At 47.3% G+C, this 24,694-nt stretch overlaps 1 protein-coding gene across 1 annotated transcript; it reads right to left on the bottom strand.

Moving 5' to 3' along the window:
- Positions 1-302: 302 nt before the first annotated feature.
- Positions 303-18,656, bottom strand: LOC109753062 (uncharacterized). Its single transcript, XM_020311993.4, has 23 exons — positions 18,418-18,656; positions 18,059-18,323; positions 14,457-14,525; positions 14,220-14,357; positions 14,022-14,139; positions 13,286-13,368; positions 11,766-11,861; positions 10,914-11,082; positions 10,688-10,830; positions 10,484-10,570; positions 10,201-10,386; positions 9,574-9,741; positions 5,877-5,997; positions 5,525-5,594; positions 5,164-5,251; positions 4,955-5,075; positions 2,462-2,655; positions 2,266-2,374; positions 2,011-2,166; positions 1,630-1,732; positions 1,336-1,509; positions 860-1,005; positions 303-745 (listed from the first exon to the last, which is right to left on the bottom strand). The coding sequence occupies exons 1-23, from the start codon at positions 18,552-18,554 to the stop codon at positions 552-554; spliced, it is 3,135 nt and encodes a 1,044-aa protein (XP_020167582.1). The 5' UTR covers positions 18,555-18,656; the 3' UTR covers positions 303-551.
- Between the last annotated feature and the right edge of the window lie 6,038 nt (positions 18,657-24,694).

Raw genomic sequence — 24,694 nt, 5'->3', positions numbered from 1 at the left:
TTTACTGAATTTGATACACAATCCATTCTGGACCATTTGTTTTAGTTAGATTCAAATTTAAATTTAAATTCATAAAGTATGGATTTGAAATGATGTTGAACCTACTGATATACTCCCTCCGTCCGAAAAAACTTGTCCCAAACTTGTTCTTCAAATGGATGTATCTAGGTGCTAGATACATCCATTTGAGAGACAAGTTTTTCCGGACGGAGGGACTATATGATTTGTTTGAGAACTGCTGGAATGCTCAAATGATTTAATGGGCCACTGTGCTATTGAAGGGAAAAAAAGCGCAAAACAAGTGAGATCGCAGCCTCTACTTTATTATGCTTTATTGACGATGAACAAGCTTAGGTTTCAGCACCAGACCACACTTTGTCCAAAAGTTCCAACCTCGACAATGTTGCCCAGTAGTTTTAAAAACATTGGTTCGACAATGATGTCCAGTAGGAGTAGTTCTAAACACATTGGTGCTAGGTGACGCCGAGACACCAAAGAAATGAGTTTCGGCGCACAGAGCAAGATGCATCCTGGAAATCCCAAGGCAAGATTTAGCATGTTTGCCTCAGCTCGTACTGGTGGCAAATTGTCAACGGCGTGTCCTTGGAAACTGGTCTTTCCTCCGACCAAAGCTCCATGTTCAAATCACCTGTTCCCCAATGTACCAAGCATTTGCTAACCTGACTGGGATCAAAAGTATTTACCAAGCTCACCCCTGCACATTTGTCCACTAGCATCCATTCCCCTGGTAGTTTACAAGATAACAAATGAAGCAAATAATCTCAGAAAAGTAAACAATTCAAGGACAAAAAATGCTGATCAGTCAGATAATCTCAGAACTTCAGACAGCTTAATTTACCGTTTGGCCGGAGGTCTCCCTCTAATGTCACTTCTCCAGATTCTGGAGAGCACTCTTGCTTTGAGCCATTGATGGCCGTAAAAGCAACAACCACCTCAGTTGGGTGGAGAAGGGTGAAAGTAGGATGAACTCGCAAACATACCAACCTTCACAGGAGGAACATACTTCAGTTTTCCGAGATACTATTTCACTCTGAATAATCAAAGATACCTCAGCCTAAAATTTTAACTCGAGTTGGATCGGAATAATTATAAAACTTGCTGAACGGTAGAACAAAGCATACTTAGGAGAAAAATAACATATGCCAGCAAATCTAAGATTTAATAGAATCTGAAAGCATTCTGTTTTGTGGCACCAATGCAATCTGTGTGGGCATTCACATGAGTGTTCTGTATTGTGTAATTACATAAGTCGCAGCTGCACAATTCCTGATCAAGGATTACAAACATAACTTTTTTATAAAACTTAGCACTCACCTTGAAAACCCACCAGAGCCAGCTCCAACATTTCTTGCTTGAATGCTAGAGTTAATCTGAACAATCTTTGGGTTGTCTTTCAAAATGGATATGTGGCGCTGAAGAACAAGACCACCCCCAATATCACCTTCCAAAGAAATAGATTCCTCCTCTCCTGAGTGCTCAAGATACCTCCTGTATTTTTTCAATTAACAGTTATTTTGTTGCCAAAAGTGGAACTACAAAACTATTCACCCACAAGTCAAAGAGCATCAAACAGAAGTAAGAAACAGTCTAAATGATGTTTTATTTTACCTAACGACTTTGTACTCTTCTGTGCACCCAGCAGACCTATATTCAGTCCCGCTGTATTCTTCATAACCATTTATTTCAATCCTGCTATGAAGCCACTGGGAATCTGTAGTGATCAAGCATAAACCCTACGTAAGTTAACAATAACAACACTTTGGTCAATGTAGAATCAATTCGCAATCATCAATGACATACACGGACTGCAAGAACATTACTCAAATGTTGAAGCATCTCAGAATAACCTTAAACTACTCTTTTGCAACAGACGTACTGGTCAACAGCATTCAGGGCAATCTCTATTTGACCGCATATACATCCTATCAGTACAATGAGACTGTAAACCTGGCTTGAGTCCATTAATAATATAATAGAGGTGAACCATACCAGTAGGAAGATGTGTCATTGAAATAATACGACCACCAATCCATGGTACAACCTTAAGCAACCAGTCCCCACTCTTCAAATCAATAGGTATTTTTGAGAGTTCAGCACCTTCCTGTCCTGACGGTTCATCTATATCAGGTATAGGCGAAATCATCTCTGCACGATCATCACAAGATAACAATATAAGACAAGTTCAGAGATAAGCCCTTCTAGATCTAAAACATTATAGCCATGGCAAAATAGTGGGATCGATACCCAAACGTTTCTTGAGCTCAAGTTCACTTGTTGCGACTAAGTTGGACACTTCAGACCCCGAAGGCATCGTAATATGTAGTTCTTCGCCATCGACACCATGTGAACTTATCTGAGTTCACAAGAAGTCATTAAAACCCGACAGCCAACATTTGTTTACTTTTCAAGTGAGAAATAAGAAACAAGTCAATAGACATACCATAGCACCTCCACCAAGTAATATACTTATATTTAAGTTACGTTTTGGTCTATTCCAGGATCCTTCGGTTTTCAGAACTTTCACAGAAACCACTGATGAGTGAACTTGGGCAACATAATATGTTAAAAGATAGTTCTCCTGTGTGAACCCGTATCCATCCCCAGCATCTTCGAATAGGACACCTTCAGCTTTACCTATAAAACAAGTCAGTCATGGTGGACCATTCAGTATGACAATGTTTTAAATCAGTCACTTGAACGCAGAAAATGGGCTAACCAATGCAGCAAAACATAAGAGATGATGGAAACACAAATTAAATAGATGGACAGCATATTCCATTATTTATCCAAGAAAAATACACGAGTATTTGCATATTACTATATGTAACTAGATATGATCATCACAAAGAGAAAATGGGAGCTTTGTTTTTTTCGAGAACACGCAAAAGCCTTGAGTTTTGATGCATTGATAGAAAGAAGGGTTTGTTCAAGCCCTAAGAAAGTAAGAAGGGCAACACCAGGAGTTTATAACACGATGCCGCTAAACGCCGCCACCATCGAAAGCAAAGCCACAAGACCCCTCACACTTGCTGCAGCCCATTGCTTGGTTTCCATCTTGATCGTGTCAAGCAGGCAAGGTAAGAGCATCTCCAATAGACGGTCCAAATGTAAAAATACCTAACTTTTGGACCGTCTGGGGCAAAAAACGCTGCTCAAACAGACGGTCCATATGTAAAAAAAATTGGACCGCGGCCTCCTCGTGATGTAAAATACAACACCTCGCGGTGCAAATTTACATCACGAGGTGCATCTGGTCCAAAACCAGCCGCCGCCCGCGAACGCCCAACCGCCACTTCATTTCCTTTCCCGCCCGCCCGCGCCCGTCCGCCCGCCCGCGACCCTCCCTAAACCCTAAACCCTAAACCATCTCAATTTCTAGGGCGAAAAACTTTGATTGAGACGATGCTCTTTTGGTAGAGGGATTTGATACTATGATGGTGATGCACTTTTGATTGAAACTATGATGATGATGCACTTTATTTTCAAATTTTTGTTGCTATTTCAATGCAAAACCGCGGCTGAACAGTGGCTGGCAGCAGCCGCGCGGCCGTTTTCAGATTTTTACATCTTTGGTTTGGACCATCTATTGGAGTTGCTCTTTTGGACCATCTGTTGGAGTTGAGCGTTTTTCGGAGCTCCAAAATGCACTTTTTGGCGGTCCAAATTTTACATCTCCGGTTTTGGACCGCCAAAATTTGGACCGTCTATTGGAGATGCTCTAAGCTGAGTTCGGCGTTGACGAAGATGATCGTGTTGCGATGCTTCACAAAAAGGAGCAACCGGTGAGGAGATGGGCCACGAGGGGTGTCTATGTCTCTTGGTCGTCTAGACGAGCGTAGCGGTGGAGGGCTCGGGCTCATTCTCTGTCGCGGGCAGTGGCGACGCCCAGATCCGGATCTAGTGACTTTTGCTCGTCGCAGCAGTCCTGGGCGCATTGTGGTGGCGGCAGAGCTCCGCCATGTAGGCCTCGCCGGCTTGCTCCGCCTCGAAGTGCTCGCGGGCCTCCCGGTCTTCCCGCATCTCCCGTGCGGTGGCCACCCGGGGGTTGACCGGCTCCAATCGCGGCAGGCCATGGGAGAAGTTGCGCCAGGCGTTGGCGCCGTGGAGGCAGACCGACATGATGTTGTACTCGCGCGCTACTTGCACCGTGGAGTGGAAGGAGCCAATCCAAATCCGCTTGGAGTGGAAGGAGCCAATCCAAATCCTCTTGTGGGTGTCACGGTCGATGATCTCCCCAACCCACGTCCCCCACCGGTGTTGCCGCACGCCGATGTATTTTAGCTAGGGCGGCAGGTCGAGGATGCGGGATGCGTGCAAGCGCCAGCGCAGCAACGCTCGTGGCAGCGAGACTAGAAGGAATAACTCAGGCGCAATCTCCGAAATAGCGCGGCCATCGAGCCAGTGATCCTCCCAGAATAAGGCTGAGGCTCCATCGCCAACCACCATCGTGGTGGATGCAGCAAACACCGCGTGCTCTTCTCGAGAGAATTACATGTTGAGGCCCCTCCAAGGACGGATGCGGTCAGTGTGCATCCTCCACAACCAACGAACCCTGAGACTAATCGCCATCCTACCTAGATCCGGAACACCCAAACCCCCAAGCCTTAGGGGGGACATACCATGACCCAATTAACGTGGCAGCGGCCGCCCGCTGCGGCCCTCCTGCCCGCCCAAAGAAAGCCCCGAAGGATCTTGTCAATCTTCTCCTGAGCCTTCTTTGTTGAGCCCTAGAACCACCAGCTGATGGAGATGCATAGTGACAAGGACAGACTTAATGAAAGTAAGGCCACTAGCTATGTAAGACTAAGTGGGAACATGCCCAACTTAGATTTTCCCTTTAACATAACCAATCTTTGATGCGCAACAAACCACAAACATAAATCGTCCAGACAAAAGTTAAAAGGAACAGACATGCATGAGGTGTAGTGCATACCATTTTCATCCAGCGAAACAATTAGTGATAAATCATCCTCTAAACTTGCTTCACCAACATGCTTAATAGGAAGGCCTACAGGAAGTATGGCTCCACCTTGTAAATACATCACCGGTAGATCCTGTATAATCATTCAATTGTAAATAAAATCAGTTCAGCTCCAGACTAGCACTCAAGATAGCACAATGAAAGTTTACCAACCAACTTACAGGGTGTGAATCTCCAAAATCAAAACGTGACCAAACACCCTTCGGCAACTTATGTGCACATTCATGAGCACCTTTCTCAGGTGAAGTGCTGCCAAAATACCAGAGCAACTTTAGTTACACTAAAGCATAGACGAAAAATACAAATTATTTCATTATTTGGCTATTATATCACTATACATAATAACACATGACAGAAAATTAAGTATTTTACAGCCGACGATGCAAAATCAGATTGCAGACAAGCCCACTGGCACAATAACATTCAAGCACATATACAGAAGAAAATCAGGAGCACATATCTGGTCTTCGAAGAGAAGAAAGCAAGAAGTTTGTTGTAAGCATATCGTCATGAAATCGTTACCTTGCACAGATTAAAAGTGGTCCCAGGAGAAAGGAAGTCTCTATTTTCCTCAATTCTGGGTCTTGTGAGTCTACAAGGAAAACAAGGGATATGATTTAGCATCACAAAATAAATCTATCCTAACAAGACTATTTTCTCTCAGCCCACCAAAGCAAAGGAAGACGACAGAGGGCAGATTTTTTTTTAGATATGTAATTTTGCATCAGAATTTCAATAGCTGGCATTGGTTAGAATCAGAAAAGATTTCTCCAAACAAACGTATTCTGCAGTTCAGCAACCAAAGGCTGTGACTTCGAATATGGGTATCCGCTACTTAGATACATTAGTGGGACAGTGAGACAGCAATTATTACCAGCAAAGAAAAGTGGAGCAGCAACTGGAGCACCCTTCTTATGTGAAAGGTAAAACAGAGTGTAGATATGTGGCAGTAGGCGATACCGTCTTAGCAGCGCAAGACGACAAACTTCCTCACACTGAAATATATATGAGCTTTAGAAATTAGCAGTGCCAGAAATCGAAGGGGCTTGACTTTAAATTGGCTAAAATCAACGTGATAATCAAAAGAAGGTAACTTCCATGTCAACTTCAGTTCAGGTTCTCAGACACTGACACACGAGACCTGTTCAACTTCAAACAATAGCACAGTAGAGAAGAGTATTGCCCCGACACTCCAATACACAACCCTCTGAAGTTGCAAACTGGAAAGCTAAATTCTTGAAGGATCTTCAGCTGATCTCTTATCATACCAAGGCCGAAGTTTGCGAATTGGAAAGCTAAATTCTTGATGGATACTCAGCTGATCTCTCATCATATCAAGGCTCAAAATAGACAAGATTTCTCCGATTGATGTAACTCACTCTAGTGCCAAGTGGGTTGGCTTGGGCGTTTACTCTCTTTCAGTCTTTCAGCTTAACCCTTCACTAAGATTTTATAATGATGTGATACAGTTAATACTTGCAAAGTGAAGCTAGTGTGGGTGTGTATACGGATAAAGTTGACACATCAATGTTTCTTTAAATAGGCTCAGTCACCTCGTGGGGCACGACCTACTCCCACGTTAGGAGATGCAACGATAGAAGTGCTTAGCTCGTCGGAAGTCCGTAGACGTAGCCATTTCCGAAGCTCCCCTTCTCTTGACGATCCGAGACTTAAAAGGTCCCTCGGATGCCGACACCCAGCTCCAAGCCTTACAAGGTCCCCTTGGAGGGGGGTGTCTCTCCCTTGCATTGATTTATGTGAGAGTAGATGAGGGTACATGCTCATGGGGGCTATTTATAGCCTAGGGGTCATTGACAAATGACCAAGGCTACCCTTTAGGTGGTACTTAGGAGGTGTAAGCTAGGTAATTTATGAGCCACTAGTCGATGGAGTTGAGATCTAGATGGCTCGAAACTGTACCAGATTGGTTCGAGCGTAGTTAAGATCTATATGGTTTCAGAGTTAAAGGTCAAGCTGTGGACTTTCTGCCGGAGTTCTTTAGGGCCAAATGTAAACTGTCCAAACATATTATTACTTCCATGGAACAAGCCCAAAAAGATTAAAATGACCACATATGATTTATATGCCAACCATTATTGGAAAAAAATGAAAAGTGACCAAACATATTATTACTTCCATGGAACAAGCCCCAAAAGAGTAAAATGATCACATATGATTTATATGTTAACTATTATTGGAAAAAATTAAAACTGCCCAAACATATCTCTACTACTATAGTGTAGCAGTTTTGAATTTGGATTTACCACTTCCCGCTCAGTTTCCCGCCAAAACGACGTTGGAATGATTCGAGCTGTTGATTTCTCACAATATGCTGAAATCTACCGTTCATCAGTCATCTGCGCTATGAATCCAACGGCTAGCATGCGCTGGATTCGCCTCTCCCGCCGTGAGTAGCAGGTCTGCCCCGAACGCAACCAGCTGTGCGGAGCATCTAGAAGCTAGGCGATTTTTCCTATTATGGAGTAAAATAAAGAGAAGCTAGGCGATTTTTCCAGAAACGTATCCATCTGCACCCCCGTCTGCCCAAGGGATTCTGGCCGGTCCCACTGAATGTATTCTTTTTAGCTCGACCGAGCCAGTACCTGGAGTCGTCATATAACCTTTATTGTGTTTAAAAAAAGAGTCACATAACCTGGAGTATGATTTAGCTATGGTAAAGAAAAAGATATGACGCACCACTCTCCAGGATATTTTGTGGGCAATTGGTCCAGGTAGCAGTACCAGTCACATTAAGACAGAGATTCTACCAATACCAGAAACATAGAAGAAACTAAAGGGATGCTTCACATTCTAATGCTCGCTATCTCAGATTTTAGATGATACATTAGGCCATGGAAGTCCCATTTGTTGGATCCGAGCTCACACATAAAACTAAGGGAATAAGAAATGTGCAATGAATACAACACTTCAAAGTTGAGATGTTAATTTACGAAAATTATATACCATCAAATGAACAATCAACATGAGTAAATTAAATATTTGTATCTGACATGAACGTATTGAAATGTACTCCCTCCGTAAACTAATATAAGAGCGTTTAGATCACTATTGATCACTAAAATAGTGATCTAAACGCTCTTATATTAGTTTACAGAGGGAGTAGTTTTTTATTAGAATTTTAGAAATATTCGGCTACAGCTCAGCATGTCAAATTTGAAACTCGCTGGAATTAATTTATTTGGCGACAAATTCAATAAAGAGTTTGTACGGTTAAAACCACTCTTGACATTTATTCAAAATGTTATCATAGGCACATCTTGATACTGAGTTGTCCACAATAAAATTAAGTTGTGTCATCTTATTTACATTCACCTAAACACGTTTTTGTATAATTCATAGCACTCTATTATGCTATTATAACCTAAAATTTCTTCCATCATATATCTCTTGATGGCGTCGGAACATTTACTGTATTCTGAAGGTATTCAAGTTATATAATATGTATTTATTCCAAAAAACCCAAAATAGTTCATATTGATATGTAAAAATGTAAAATATAACCAAGGTCCTAAAATTATTTAAGGTTCAACTGGGTCCTATAAGAATGAAAATGTACATCTAAATCATAAAAGTAGGTAAGTGGTCACTGCAAGCCCTATCTTAGTCTGATTCGTCCACGTGCATGTTGAGAGAGGTGCCATCGTCAGATGCATTTTGCAAGAAATACGCATTACATCTTGTTAGACCATTAGGCATGAATGGTGAGCAATATCAAAAACAATGTATGTCAAATGAAACGTCTCTATGCATGCACGTAACTAATATGCAACATTCATTAGGGTGCAATACTGGAGCGTCACGCGTGAGGGCCAACAAACCAGAGCACCTAGCGAGGGAAATTTGACTTTAGAATCTGGATTTCTCAAAATTGCAATGCGGCATTAGACTTCTAGACATATTGAGTATTTTTAAGATAAGCGTTACGAATAAAAATGATGGGTTATTAGGGTGTCGTTTTATATGTTAGCGTGCAAAGCACGTGCAACTTGCTAGTATTACTCCAATGGAACAAGCCCAAAAAGATTAAAATAATCACAAATGATTATTTGTTAACTATTATTGGAATTTTTTTAAAAAGACTGTCCAAACATATTATTACTTCCATGGAACAAGCCCAAAATGATTAAAATGATCACAAGGTTAGCGACCCATGATTGTATGCAACGTATACAATGAGAAAAATTCCCTAGACAGTAACCCCTCTTATGAAGAAAAAGTTGGCCCCATAATGTGTATCAATTATCGAATCAAAAATTAAGGTTGTGGGTGGCTAATTGACTGACTCAACCAAATGGATTGTTGAAGGAAATGTATAGTACCTCAATATCAAGAGAACTCATTTATAGATCTGGCATGCTTTTTTAACAGGGCTGGCATGTCAACTAAGCAAAAAGATATTAATAGAAAAATACCTTTGCTAGCAATTCATACATCATGGCAAGTAAAATACAGAAAAGCATCATGCAAAGAGATCTAGGCTTCTTTATGTGCATTGGTGGGGGCCGCAGGCATGAAAACAGTACCTCTCGCAAAAAGAAAAAAAATAGTACCTCTTCACCGAAGGACCATGGCTCATGGTCGATGCTTCCAGTTTCAGAATGACCACGTGAAAATGGAAACAATGCACCAACTCCCATCCATCTCCCAAAAAGTTTTGGAGTGGCATTTCCAGCAAACCCACCAATATCAGGGCCTGACAGTGGCTGGCCACTAAGACCCTGACAAGATAACCACATAGTTAGATTCCTAGAAATGTATGCTAATGTCTCCTCAAAATCACACCAGTTATAGCAAGTTTGACACAGTGATAGTTTTTCATGTCAAAATATACTAAAAATGCTGCAATTACTTATGCAACAGATTAAGAATGACATGCTAAGAAACAGGCTTGTCATGAAAATAGAACTACAATTTACTGAAGAACCAACTTTTTAAACTAATATGGGAAACAACGGTTTTCAAGCATAATACAAACAAAACTTGTATGTTGCTTTTAGGTCAGAAGATTATATTCACAACACAATTAATTCATAGACTGCTTGGTTGTTAATTTGTTTATTAGAATAACTGAGCATGTTTTTAAGGTGAACTGGGATACTGTCAAAGACGGAAGAGGACTAGGTTTTGGTACATTTTTTAGATGGAACTATTGGGACTAGGATAAATATTTCACTTACCAATTGAAGAACCATTGGCAGACTCATATGCATATGCTCCCAGTTTGACAGATTATCACCAGTCCATGTTGCAGCATAACGCTGGCTTCCTATAAAACCAGCTCGTGTAAGAACAAATGGTCGTTTGTCTGTATTAGACATCGCCATTCCTTCATATGTAGACCTTGCCATTAGCATTCCATACACCTGAAAATTTATAAAGATCAAAGCATAAAACACGTAAAGCAGCCAAACTATTTGACTGCATTCCATTACTTTTACTGATAAAGGGATAAAATGATACATTATGGTAGTAAGAATGATTCTGGACACCACCAATATCTGCATCGCCTCTATGTATATTGCTTTCCGGCATTGTTTTTGTAGTTGTCTGCAAGTTGACACCATTACTTTTGGTTACAAGGGACAAAATGAAATAATAGGATATAAAATAAGGAGCTATGACTAAACATATGGCAAAAAGAATGAATTATGATAGAACATATACTTTGAAGACAGCAGGCTCGTTCATATCATTCCATATTCCATCAACGCCATTGGAGACAAAATCCTTGACCAAACTAGCCCACCAGGTGCGTGTTCTTTCACAGGTAAAATCAGGAAAAACACAATCACCGGGCCATACCTCCCCTGGATTTAAAGTTCATGAGGGATCTTTTATTGATAAGTTCATCAAGATGACCAAAGGAACTTATTTAAGTCATGAAATGTACCAATGAATGGACTGTCGTCTGCCTTTTTAATCCAAACATCAGTTTCTGAACCACTCTCATATACAAAGTAACCCTTCTCTTTCTTGATTCCTGGATCAAGCATCCAGATTGATTTGCAACCGATGGAATGGAGATCGTCAGCCATAGATTTCGGATCAGGAAAACGGTTCTGTAACATATGATAAGATGCCAAATTACTCAAACAAGAACAAACAAAATAAATGGCCATATCACGCAAAGACAATCAATGGCCATGGAACAAACGTGTCAAAATGCACTCAGAATAACATTGTCTGGTTCACATTGTGAAAAGATTGCTCCATGGCAATTCATACAGCACTAGGCAGAACAAAGTACACGCCCTATTTGCCATTTTGAAGCAACATGTATTTTTAACATGCAGATGAAGCTAATGCAGGTTTCCATCGATACTACTTTCATGCAGTGGCGGACCTAGAACCTTATCATTGGGGGTGCCAAAATTTACACTACAAATAGTGTAATTAGGTCTAAATTTTATCATAATCTAAACAAACTGTCTTAAATTAGCATTAAGTTCTTAGATATCTGTGTCAAGTACATAGTAAAAACTATTTTGCAATTTCGGAGGGGGTGCCATGGCACACCCCCCCCCCCCCCCCCCCCTATATCCGCCACTGCTTTCATGTACCAATTATGATGGAACATGAAGTACTTGCACTACCAATTGTGAAGCATCTAAAACCATCCATATAGTTAATATCAACCCAAACAAGATCGCAAATTACATGCCCTATTTGGCATTTTCAAGCAATATGCATATTTGTCATACTATTTTCATGTAGCAATTATGATAGAACAGGAAGTACTTACACTATCAAATGTGAAGCATCTAAAACCATCCATATAGTCAATATCCATCCAAATCACATCGCAAGGAATGCCTTTCTCTCTAAAAGTTCTGACAACCTGTGGAAATAGCACAAAAAAATTATGCCTGAAAGTGCTTTCAGAGAGAGAGAGTGCGCTCAAGAAACATGAGACCATTTATTTATGGTAGTGACAGTCGACCAACTATCCGAGAACTATGCTCCGCAACTGAACATCTTGAAGAAATAAATAATGTAAAAGTATAAGGCAAGCAAATGGACCGAGATTTGGTTATGTCTTGCACCGCTCCGTGAGGTCGGTTTAAACAGGAGTGTTGTGGTGGTTTAAACCGCAAACTCGGTGGTTTGGGAATTTTCTCTGAGGTTACGTGCTTGGATCCCGAGGGAAGAGCTCAATTCAGAGCCATCTAAGATTCTATGTCCTTGGTCTTTGTGACCTGAAAGCCTCCTCAATGGAGGTACGATATCGGTGGATCTCTGAACTTCGGCAATAAACATCGTCCATCTCCCTCCCTTATCTACTCTACTTACTTGCATTGCATATCTTCATATTCTTACTTGTGAAACTGTCTTGTGTAGATAGTGCTTCAATTGCTTAGCTTCATATGATTGCATATCTTTATAGACTTGGCTTGTTGGTGCACTAAGTTCAGCCTAGTTTTTTAGGATCTGAACTTACAAAAATCTGGTTGGTTATATTCCACAATTAAACAGTGCCTAAGTTGTAATCGTTTCCATAAAACTTACCCCCTCCCACCCACCATGCGACATCTGAGGTCTTTCCACTAAGGGCGTCTTTGATTCAAAGGATTTCTAAAGGAATTCCGGAGGATTCTAGTCCATAGGAATTTTCCCCATCTGGGTTATTTGACTCGTAGGATTACAATCGATATGAATTTTTCCTTGATATTCATCTGTACTAGTTTTAATGAGAAAATTTCCATCCACTCCAACCTCATGTGAAGAATCCTATGTTTCTCCTGCGTACAATTAAATGCCCGTACTAATCCTGTAGTATTGAAGATGATATGCCACTCCATTCCTGTGTTTTTCCTATTCCTGTGTTTTACAAATCCTGCGAATCAAAGAGATACTAAGCATTTTGGATAACCTTGATTACATACTTGTTGTGTTTTCCCCTTTTGGGCGAAACAATGATGCCACCATCATAGATTAGATCAATCATCAATGGGTTTACAAGAGATGGAAACATTATAGATAATATATGGGCAAATCCTATTTTTGTATACTTATGCATTAACAATGAGAGAATAGCCTCACATATGGAGTCTACACTGAACTCTCTTGCAGCAGGCGCCACCTGCCGCTTCTTAGTTCACATATGCACGACATGCAAGATAGTGAACTGGACATTACTTAAACAGTAATAACTATTACACCTTTATTCATCTTACTGAAGGGTAGGAATTGTTGCCCCTAGTATTTCCTTCAGAAAAAAAAATCCATGTAGAAAATAAATAATCACTCTGTCAAGAAAAATACCTTGAGTACTTTCTCAGAAGAATCATAGCTCCAACGACATTGATGATAGCCAAGAGACCATTTTGGGGGCATGGCCACAGTCCCTGCAATGGATATTTTTGTATTTATACTTTTAAGTGGAGGTCAAGTTAAATACTCGGTTCCCTAAATGTCATTATTTTGGACAAAGGCAAAGTCAAGCTTTCAAAACTTTGACCACTTATGACATTCAAAACATTTATCGAATTGGAGGGAGTAACATATCCACATATAAGTTCCAGTTCTGGGTTATGCTATGACCAATTAGAAATAAATGTAATTACTAATTAGCAAAATGAAGCAAGAAAACTGTGCTAGATAGCGCATGGCTCTTGGGAGCAAACTGCAGACACAAGACAGAGCTATGATCCCACCAAAGAGCTACTACAACACTTCGATTTTCCAGTGGCTCAATTGCTCTAAAGAATACCTCACTTCAAATTTATTTAACAGCGCCAAGTGCCAACTAATAATGCAAAATCAGTTAAGACTTAGAAATGAATATTTTGCTCACCAGTACCATAACTTATACACTTTTTCTTGTCAAAATGGAATTATAAATTTTATAGAAAACACACCTACTTTCATACTAGAGCAGAGATATACAACTTCAGAGTTTCTATACAGTATGATGATTAAAGTTCAAAACATTGGACATGAAAGGTACATCTGATAAACATTTAGTAGGGGAAGAGATTGATTATGAGATGAGAAATACCTATTGCATGGGACAATGACATCATAACTTCAGCTGGAGAATTATATGGTCCAAAAGTAATGATAGGGTAAGCAGATGGGGCAGAAAACTTGATAGTACATTCTTGTCTCAAGTCAATCTGATATAACACACAATAATTAAGTTAAGAGGAACAGATCAGTTCATAACATACGCTGCAGAGAAATGCAGGGAACATACCTCACATCGTCGTGTGGTGTCAGCTAGGACGCCGAATGCCTTTCCGTCAGGGAGGACAGCCAACACCCATGGGTGTGATTGATATAATGAAGTGGTCCCTGGCCCAAAACCCCATGCATCTGTGTTCCAAGTGAAAACCTAATGGGAAGATACCAAGAGAGACCACGAGAGGAAATTATTTCATTTGCTGAAGAAGCAGGAATGGGACATAATTATACGTTCATCAAAGACCCATACTCGTTTCCCAGTTCGTTCAAGTGGACCACTAGCTTCTCCTGTACCGTAGAAAGACGTCCCAGAAGGAAGCTGCTTGTTGAAAGGATATTCAAGTTAGTATATAAACTACATACATTCATTATTTGAGCAATATTACAGTTGCAAGGAGATGGTATTAGAGCGCGTAAAGCGGTAAGCACATCATGATTATGTTAAGAGATAATGCACATTACCCTCCTGAACTATGGGCTGAGTTTATAGATAAAGCATAAACCCCAATAACTTTTCAGCAGAAACCCGTAAACTCTAAAACAGTTTCACTTACCGCCTTCTATCCAAACTAAATGTTCGTTATTGTTTATTTTTTGAGAAAACACAAAGCTTGCACCTCGATACATTGATAGAAAGAATAGAACTACAACTATTCAAGTCAAAGACTAGGCCAAACAATCAAACACTCAAGTCAAGACCATGACAAACAGCAGGCTGACAGACATTACAACCGACCCAAGAAACAACCCTGGCCTAGATGCCATCCACAGAAGCTCAAGAGCACTAAACCTACCAAAGCCCCGCCATAGGAAAAGAGAATCTGACTGCAGAGAAGACCAGAATTGGGCCTGTTCCACTTTGGAGAAGCAAGTCTATGGCATCGTGGACCACGGGCTTCCGACCGCCAATGGTGTCGAGGACTAGAACCACCAAACGCCGCTCGCAACATGAGCACTGCACCACCATACATCGCTGCATTTTGATTAAGAACTTGAAGTCATAGGAAGAAATGCATCCCACATGTCTAGTTCACCTACAATCGCGCTCTCCACTCAACATCCCGCAAGAGTCCATTTGAGGTGGTGTGTGTGGCTTCAACCCACTCACACCCATCGATCTACTTCCACTATCATTCCCAGAGAGGACACGTATGGATGCCAGCAAATGAGCCGAGTACATCAAGAAGCTCCATGAGACCACCAAGGCCAACATCGAGCACCAAGTACAACGCCAAGCCGCCAAGGTTAACAAGCGTTGATGTCCAATGATCTTCAACCCCGGTGATCTCGTTTGGGTACACCTTCAGAAGGAGCAATTCCCAGAGGAGAGGAAGTCCAAGCTTGTGCCTAGAGGAGACGGACCTCCCAAATCCTTCAACGCATCAATGACAATGCCTACAAAACCGACCTTCCCAAGGACAAGTACTCCATGAGCAACACGTTCAACGTCACCAATCTCTCTCCCTGTCATGGTGATAAGCCTTTAGAGTCGAGGACGACTAATTTTCAAGATGGGAGAGATGATACGCCAGGTTCCTCGGACATCACCATGCTAAGCAGAGAGATGATACGCCAGGTTCCTCGGACACCACCATGCCAAGCAAGGAAGGACTCGTTGGACCAGTGACAAGGACACATGCAAAGGCAATCCAACGCAGATGAGCTCCAATTGATACACTCGAGGATTGGCTACTACCGAATTTTTCCTTGGACTTACCTAACCTTTTCCCCCTTGTTTTACCGAAAAAAGGTTTCCTCCCGCTTTGTATTCCAAAGCAACCAACACCGATACAGGATCGCTGGGGCGAACAGCACAACAAGCCCAAAAGAAAAAGAAGAAGCAAATGCCAACAACGGCAGCTCGACAGAGCGCGGATGACCCGCCACCGCTACGCCCACCAGACACAAACCACTACAACCCGAGGCTTCGGACCACCGCGTACAAAACAACACCTCCAAGAAGGAAAGCGACGCCGACGACGCTGCTGCCCGGACATGTCCTAGGGTTTCCCCGGCACGCGGAGGGAGGTGGGGGATGGATATCACCGACACCCTCCAGGAAGGAATGGTGGCACCCGCAAGTGTCACCGCATCGGGGCCGAAGACCGGCAAGGATTTCTCCCGTACTCCAATCCCCACCGCCCCACAGACCGGAGCCGACCAGCCAGACCGCCGCCCACCACCATGCGCCATCGCGGTTGCGCCGTCACCCACGCCGCCTCACTGCGAACACCAACACGAGGCCAAGAGGACCGGGGAGAAGCGCCTCGCGGAGGGAGAAGCAGCACCTAAGCCAGGCCAGAACCTCCGGCACCGTCGCGGTAGCCGTCCGGACGCGGCAGCAGGGCATGCCAGGCCACCCCTGGCCCGGCCAGGCCCGAAATGGGCCCGCTAAGCCCCGCCGCCACGCTGCAGCAAGCTGGCGATGGCGCCGCCAGCACCCTGCCGCTCATCGTCTCTCCCCCGCCTCCCGGAAGCCACGAAGCGGACCCGCCCCGCCGCCGGCCCGCCCAGGCCCAGATCTGGGCCGAGCGGGCGCCGCCAGGCCGCGCCGCCGCGTCACCCCGCCGCCAACGGCGACGCCGCCGTCCAGAAGTCCGCCCCCGCTCGCGCCGGGAGCCCCCGCCGCCGTGCTGGACCGCCGCCGCCTAGAAGCACCGCCCGAGGTCGCCCCGTCCCGCGCCGGCGGACACCCGAGAGGGGAAAAGCCAGGGGGCCGCCGCCACCAGCGTCGCCCGGGCCAGGCCCGCAGCGGGCGCCGGCGCCGGCGGCAGAGAGGAAGGGGGAGGGAGAGGTGCGCGGGGGAGAGGGCTGGGCGCGGCCGGCCGCCCGCGGGGGCGGCGCGGTCGCGGGAGAGGAGGGGAATCGAAATGCCTAATTAAGCTTGTGTGGAGACTTTAAGTTTGGTCTTCCCCCTTGTTTTCAAAAGTAACTAGTATATGTCTATCATTTTCTAACTTTATCTTGTCTGGTAGTTAAATAACTAGCATGCTGACTTTATAGTATGAAGTGCTAATACTGATGTACTTGTAGCGGGGAACAGAAAACAATGGGAAATCATAAATTAACACCCAGGCTTATTTTCCCTTCTGGGAAGAACGTGTAGCTTCTTTACCTCAAAAGGCCAAAACCATCAAATATCCATGGCTTCAGGCTTCATTCCAAAGTTTCAGCAAATTCCGTTGGTAAAAAAAAAAAATCGCTCAAAATAGCTCAGCTGTTCAAGCTGTAAACATACGGAAAACCTCAGAAGTGCAACGCAACAAATTGACATCTCTATCCAAATGTAAGCGGTGTGGGCACCCTATTGAAGTTATTGGGTTTAACTCCAAGATTTAGCAACATTTTTCGAATGGTTCTTTTTTTATGTTGAGAATTTCAACTCCTTTGGTTTTCATTCTGAAATTCCGCCATTTCGCTAACCTTTGGCTGCTTTGGCCAAGGTCCTTGAGCAATCCCTTGGTGCAGAAGGAAGTGATCGGACGATGACAACCAGGGGTTGGGCCTGGAAGCAGCCTTCCTTCCAAGAAAGTGTAAATGTAGCAGGCCCAAGTGATTCACCGAAGAGACAATGCCTTGGAAGCAGCTTTTTCAAGTGTTGGTAGCGGAACGTTCTATCGTCCCGCAACAATTTTACAGTATCCCTAAGCATGGCATTAACAAAATCAGTACCACACCGCAGATCAAACACATAAAAGCATCTTATGTTGGAACAAATTTACGGTGTCCGTAAGCATCGACATTGCCAAAATCAACACCGAACCCGCGCATCAGTATCGCTCACATGCTTCTCGTCCACCAGCCAGAGACTCACCGCAGAACAGTAGCACTGTATGTGCGAACCACGCATACCTTAATCACAACCTTCTGGACGTTCCCCGCCACCTCGCACGCCGGCACGACCGCGGGACGATCCCCGCCCTCGCGCGGCTCCTCCCGCCGCCGCGGCTCGACGAACGACAGGCTGGGCCCGGCCGCGGACCGCGCCTCCTCCGACGCGTCGAACCGGAACACCCCCTCCTCCAGCACGGGCACCCAGACCATCTCCCCGACGGGCGCGGCCATCGTCGCCACCTCCCCCGCCGCGGCCGCAGGCGGATGAGTCCCCCGGAAGCACCTGCGATGACCTCAGCGCGGTGAGGGGTCCAGACCGGAATCGCGGATCGACGCTGGAGCCGGAAGAGGGATCGAGGTCGATCGGAGGAACGAACCTGAGAGGAGGAGGAGGAGGAGGGAGACGAGGGGCGAGTGGACTGCCCCGGTACTCGCGCTGGTGGGAGTGGAAGCGGGAGTGGGAGTGGGGGGCGAGGAGTGGAGATGAGATCCTGTGGGTGCACGGGGACAGCATCTCTTCTTGAGCGATTCGCTCGCTTGCTTGCGTGGTTTTGGATTTGTTAAATTAATGGGACGGGCAGTGCCTGTCTACTTGTCTTGGACCCAAGTGTCTGACGGCATGGGACGCTGGAGCCTCCGGCGTTTCTAGTCGTACGCACGGCATGCGGGACACCTGGCATGTGAGTAGATAAAAATGAGGTTTAGGGGCAACTCCAACCTATATTGATTTCATTTGCAGAATTGTGGTAGGACTACATTTGCTATAAGGCATGATACCCAGTATGTCCTGTTAAATGGGTTCCGCCGCCGGCAGATGCAGTGGCCGTTAATGTGGATGCTGCACTCTTTAAGGAGTCTTGACCGATGGGAATTGACGTGGTAATCAGGAACCACATCGGAGATTGCTTGTTGGCTTACCGCGAGCATGTTGACGAGGTTACCGCCCAGAATTAGCTGAAGCGCTGCTGCTACGGCGTGCGGTGGCTCTCACCCGTGAGGAAGGATTTTCAAAAGCCGTTTTTCATTTAGACTGTTTGTCAATTATTCAAAGAACCAATGCTTCGACGGTTAATCGCTCGCCGGTGGGGCTCATCACGGCTGATATCAAGGAGTTGGCGTCGGTCTTCTTGTATGTTCGCTTTAGTCATATAAATCGTTTGTCAAATGTCGTGACACATATTCTAGCTAGATCTTGTGAGTCCTTTAGTGACTATTTTTCATGTAACCCCGGATTGTATCCGCGAGGCACTCTCTTTTGATTGTACTTGATCAATAAAGCACTATATTCCTAAAAAAAACGTGCATCAAAGCCCCGTAAAAATCCCAAACATTTTTTAGCCAATGTCATGTACTACCTCCGTCCTGGTTTATTGCTTCCCTTCATATTTTGTGCCAAATTTTAACCTTAATTTTAACTAACAAAATATTAATGCATGTCATCAAAAATAATATTGTTGAAAACTATGTTCAAATACGAATCCAAGTATATATTTTTTGATGACATGCATTAATATTTTTCTTAGTTAAATCTGAGGTCAAAGTTTAACACAAGATACAAAGAGGACCAATAAATCAGGGCAGAGGTAGTATCAAACGTCTGTGATATGGTTTGGAAGTTCAAAATCAAACAAATCAGAAGCAAAGCTGGAGGAAGTTGGAGAGCGTCCGAGCCTTCGCCACATATGCCTTCGACACCCCTCGGCCGACCCAAAAACCTCACTTGGAGCCCCAATTTTATCATTCCATCCCCCTTCTTACTATGTATCCGCGTAGTTCGTGGCCGACGCTACTGCCATACCACCCACTCGGCTGCACAGGCCTTGTTTGTTAGAAGGGAGAGAGGGATTGATGGAATAGTTTGATGTATTGCTTGAGCCTCGTGGGCATATATATAGGAGTACATGATCTATTTGGAGTACAAGGCAAGCCAGAATATTTCCTAGTCTAACCTATGTTTCCTAATACAATCACGTTACTCAACATCCCCCCGCAGTCACAACGGTAGCGACGCAGACGGTGAGACTGGAGAAGAACCGAAGGCAAGCCGACGGACACCCCCCCCCCGGCAGTCGTAACGGTCGACGCATCACAGTGTCGTGGTTGGAGTGGAAACCAACGAGGTTGCTCAAGCAGGCGGTAGCCCTTTGTGTCATTTGTCAATGTAGCCGAGAGCGTGGGTGGTGGAGCCGTGGTCGAGGTAGCCATGCTAAGAATGCAGTGGTCGATGTCGAGTCGGGGTAGCCGGTGTCGAGGAAGTCGCCGTGCAGCCGCGGGCGCTAGGGGTGCCGAGTTAGCATGGGTGCAGTGGTGTCGAAGTAGGGGTGCGCCGGGAAGAAAATGTTGTTGACGACGCGTCGCGGCGGGTTTGCCAAGCCCGGGGACACATCGTGGACGAAGGCACGCACCGGTGTTGCCAGCACCGGGCATGCGTAGACGGACGAAGACGAAGTTGACGAAGCGCCGACCAGGCTTGCCAGGCTCGGGGACACGTCGTGGATGAAGGCACGCATCGGTGTTGCCAGCACCGGGCATGCGTAGACGAGGGACCTGCACGAGCTGTACGCCATGTCGGAGAAGTCGGAGGGGCCAGCAAAGAAGAACTCGACGACGATTGTGGCGTCCATCGGCGCGGGGCCGATGTCACCAACGGTGGTCGGAGTAGACGAAGTGGTCGGGGTAGATGACGGCGACGCTGGCGACGGGCTGGTGCTTGGACGACGACGAAGGGGGTGGACGGGCGGCGGCTACGAAGGTAGCGGCGGCGGCGGCCAAAGAAAAGCGGCGGCGGCGGCTTGACGGCAGCGGCGGACCGCTAGGTTAGGAGTGCGGCGGCGGTGCTCGAAGTAGGCGAAGAACCCTGACAGCATGACGAAGAACGACGCGGACGGTGGTGTTCCCGCGCAAGGGAGACGGCGCGGCGCATACCACGGGAGGTCGACTCGCGGTGACGGCGGAGTGGACCGCGAGCTGCGGCGCTACGGCTCGAAGGGGCGACGCAGTGGCGGCAGGCGGGTCGGGGCGACGGCGGGGACCGCGGGCCGCGACGCTGCGGCCCGAAGGGGCGACGCAACGGCGGTTCGCGAGTCGGTGCAACCGCGGGGACCGCCTCGGAACGGCGGCGTGGACCGCGTGCCACGGTCGCTATGGCCCGACGGGGCGACGGAGCGGCGGCGCGAGGGTCGGTGCAGCCACGGGACGGCCTAGAGCGGACGCTCTCGGGGCGGCCCAAGACCGCGGGCCACGGCACTACGGCCCGAAGGGGCGACGCAGCGGTGACGTGGGTCGGTGCAGCCGGCAGAAGAACCACGGGGCGGCGGCGCTGCGGCCCGACGGGGCGACGCTGCGGCAGCCCGATACTCGATCGATGGAGAGGCGTGCTGAACTCGGGGACGATCTTCACGGGACCTGCGGAGGCGCGCGTAACCGACGGGCCAGGTCGGTCAAGCGGCGTAGATGAGGCGGATCGCGGCGGCGAGCGGGTGATCAAGCCGATTGCGCGTGAGGTCGGGGACGCCGCTCGGTGGAGGCGTGGTGGCGGCGGAGTCCGAGATAAAGCCGGCGACGACGGACGGCTTGGGACGTCGTGCAAACGAGCTTGTCAGCACCGGCACCCGGGCTGCCAAAGCAATGCCGGCGCCCGGGCAGCGAGGCCCGAGTGACCAACGGAGCAGCGGCGCCCGAGTTGAGGCAGCCCACGAGTCGGACGCAGCCGTTCCGACGCAGCCGAGGACGATGCCGGCGAGGTAGCCCGCCGGGCCGCCGTGCAGACGCGGCGGAGGAGGGTGATGTGGATCGATGGGCGGGCCGGCGTGCGAGCGACGGCTATGATTGGCCGTCGCATGGCGCGAGGCCGCCGGGTCGGGGCGATGCAGGTGTCCCGGTCAGAGCAGGGCGGTGACGGCCGACGCAGGGCGACGGGCGGACCGACGCACGGACGGCGGCTGGCCCTGACGGGCCGCCTCGGCATGCGTGGCCGCCGTGTCGGAGGAGAGGCCGTCTGGTCACGCCGGGGTCAGAGTAGAGGCGCTCGGGGTCGACGGCGGCGGTGGGCGACGCAAGCCGATAAAGAATAGATTGGAGAACCAAAAAGAAACCGCGCTATCAAGAGGACCGGCGGGAGAGAGAAAACCCGGGAGCAAGGCTCGGGGAAAAGACTCTCTAGGGCAGCCGGTCAACACGACCGGCGGACGAACCCTAGGTACGGGCGACGCGGCCCCCGGCTGCGGTCATGGAGGCCGACCGCCCCTGGGACTGTGCGCGGGTGCGGAAGCGGCGGCTGCTAAGGTTTAGGATCGACTTGCGATAGATACCATGTTAGTAGGGAGAGAGGGATTGATGGAATAGTTTGATGTATTTCTTGAGCCTCGTGGGCATATATATAGGAGTACATGATCTATTTGGAGTACAAAGCAAGCCAAATATTTCCTAGTCTAACCTATGTTTCCTAATACAATCACGTTACTCAACATTGTCGAACCTTTGCCACGCAACCTGAGCTCTAGCCCTGATTTGCTTGCGCCTCCCTTCCACCCCTGGTCCAGCCGCCGCCCAGGTACCGCCCATGCACATTTTTCAATCCATTGTAGAAGGTTATGCAACTCACGATATATTGATCGGGTGCAATATGCACGTATATATAAGTACAAAGGGTAGCCACGTCCTCAACTATACATGGAACGAGGAGGGCTTGTTGTACAAGAAATACACATATGTATCTACATCTCAACACCCCCCCCCGCAGTCGAAGCGACACCATGGTCGACGCAAAGACTGGATCGGAACTCCTCGAAAGACGCGGTAGACAAGCCCTTTGTCATGATGTCAGCAAATTGTTGAGACGTAGGGACATGCAGCACGCGTACATGACCAAGAGCTACCTGTTCGCGAGCAAAATGGATATCAATCTCAATGTGCTTGGCGCGTCGATGATGAACCGGGTTGGCAGAGAGGTAGACCGCAGAAACATTGTCACAGTAGACAATCGTGGCCTTGTCAACCAGAGACAAGAGCTCATGCAGAAGCTGACGAAGCCAGGAACACTCGGCGACGACGTTGGCAACGGCGCGGTACTCCGCTTCAGCACTGGATCGGGAGACAACGGGCTGCCGCTTGGACGACCAGGAGATAAGTGATGGTCCAAGATAGACGCAATAACCAGAGGTCGAGCGGCGTGTGTCAGGGCAGCCGGCCCAATCGGCGTCAGAAAAAGCCGTCAGATCCATAGATGATGAAGCCTGAAGTGACAGCCCAAGATCCAAGGTGCCACGGATATAGCGCAGAATGCGCTTGACTGCGGTCCAGTGAGCATCACGGGGAGCATGCATATGAAGGCACACCTGCTGAACAGCGTACTGGAGCTCCGGACGAGTAAGAGTGAGGTACTGAAGAGCACCAACAATCGACCTGTAGAATGGAGCATCAGAAGCAGGAGAACCATCTGTGGCAGAGAGCTTGGCCTTCGTATCAACAGGTGTGGCAGCCGGTTTGCAATTAAGCATCCCGGCACGGTCCAGAAGCTCATGAGCATACTTCCGCTGATGAAGAAAGAAGCCATCTGCTCGACGAATAACCTCGATCCCGAGGAAATAGTGCAGAGGACCTAAGTCCTTAATGGCAAACTCAGCACGAAGACGATCCGTGAGCTGTCGAAGAAGGGCAGTCGAGCATGCTGTCAAGATGATGTCGTCGACATAAAGCAGCAGAAAAGCAGTAGCATCACCCTGGTGGTAGACAAATAGTGAAGCGTCGGAGCGAGTGGAGCGGAAGCCAAGCTGAGTAAGAAATGCTGCGATGCGCTGGTACCACGCGCGAGGAGCTTGCTTGAGCCCGTACAGAGATCGAGTAAGCAAGCACACATGATCTGGAGAAGACTCATCTACGAACCCAGTCGGCTGCTGACAGAACACCTGTTCCTCAAGATGCCCATGAAGAAAAGCATTCGAAACATCCATCTGATGCACAGGCCAGGAGCGAGAGACCGCTAGCTGAAGGACAGTCCGAATCGTCCCGGGTTTGACAACCGGGGCGAAAGTGTCTGTGAAGTCAACGCCTGCTCGTTGACGAAAACCCCGAACGACCCAACGGGCCTTGTGTCGGTCAAGAGTACCATCCGGATGAAACTTGTGCTTGAACACCCACTTCCCGGTGATGATGTTGGCCCGAGGGGGACGGGGAACGAGCTGCCAAGTGTGATTGCGTTGCAATGCGTCAAATTCCTCCTTCATCGCGGCGAACCACATGGGATCACGAAGCGCGGAACGGGCGAAGGTCGGCAGGGGTGACGGTGACGAGGAAGACGTCGAAGCCACGCAGGTGTACTCATCCGGAGGGTAGCGAGTGCTAGGCCGATGGACACCCAGGCGCGACCGAGTGACAGGGCCAGCGGGTGGTGGCACAACAGCAGACACCGGGGCCGGCGCCAAACCCGGCGGTGAAGAAGCCGGCGACATGCCCGGCTGCGAAGAAGTCGGGGGAGAAGCGGGTGATCCCGGCGGGCGAGCTGGCACAACAGCCGGCAAGACCGGTGAGGCTGGCGCTGAAGCCCGCGAAGAAGAGGCCGGAGAGGCCGGCTCAGAAGCCGGCGCGGCGCCCGGCGATGAAGCAGCTGGAGAGGCCAGCGCGGGGCCCGACGATGAAGCAGCCGGGGAGGCCGAC

The sequence above is a fragment of the Aegilops tauschii genome, chromosome 1, assembly GCF_002575655.3.
Source record: "Aegilops tauschii subsp. strangulata cultivar AL8/78 chromosome 1, Aet v6.0, whole genome shotgun sequence".
NCBI classification, from domain to species: Eukaryota; Viridiplantae; Streptophyta; class Magnoliopsida; order Poales; family Poaceae; genus Aegilops; species Aegilops tauschii.
This window is presented reverse-complemented; position numbering and strand designations above follow the sequence as displayed.

What these genes read in the sequence shown, in the direction of transcription:
- LOC109753062 (XM_020311993.4), bottom strand. Translation starts at nt 18,554, where the DNA reads ATGCTGTCCCCGTGCACCCACAGGATCTCATCTCCACTCCTCGCCCCC. An exon ending in TGCCAATGGTTCTTCAATTG is followed by an intron (nt 9,742 to 10,200) that starts GTAAGTGAAATA and finishes TTATCTTGTCAG; the next exon opens with GGTCTTAGTGGCCAGCCACT. An exon ending in GGCTCTGGTGGGTTTTCAAG is followed by an intron (nt 1,006 to 1,335) that starts GTGAGTGCTAAG and finishes CCTCCTGTGAAG; the next exon opens with GTTGGTATGTTTGCGAGTTC.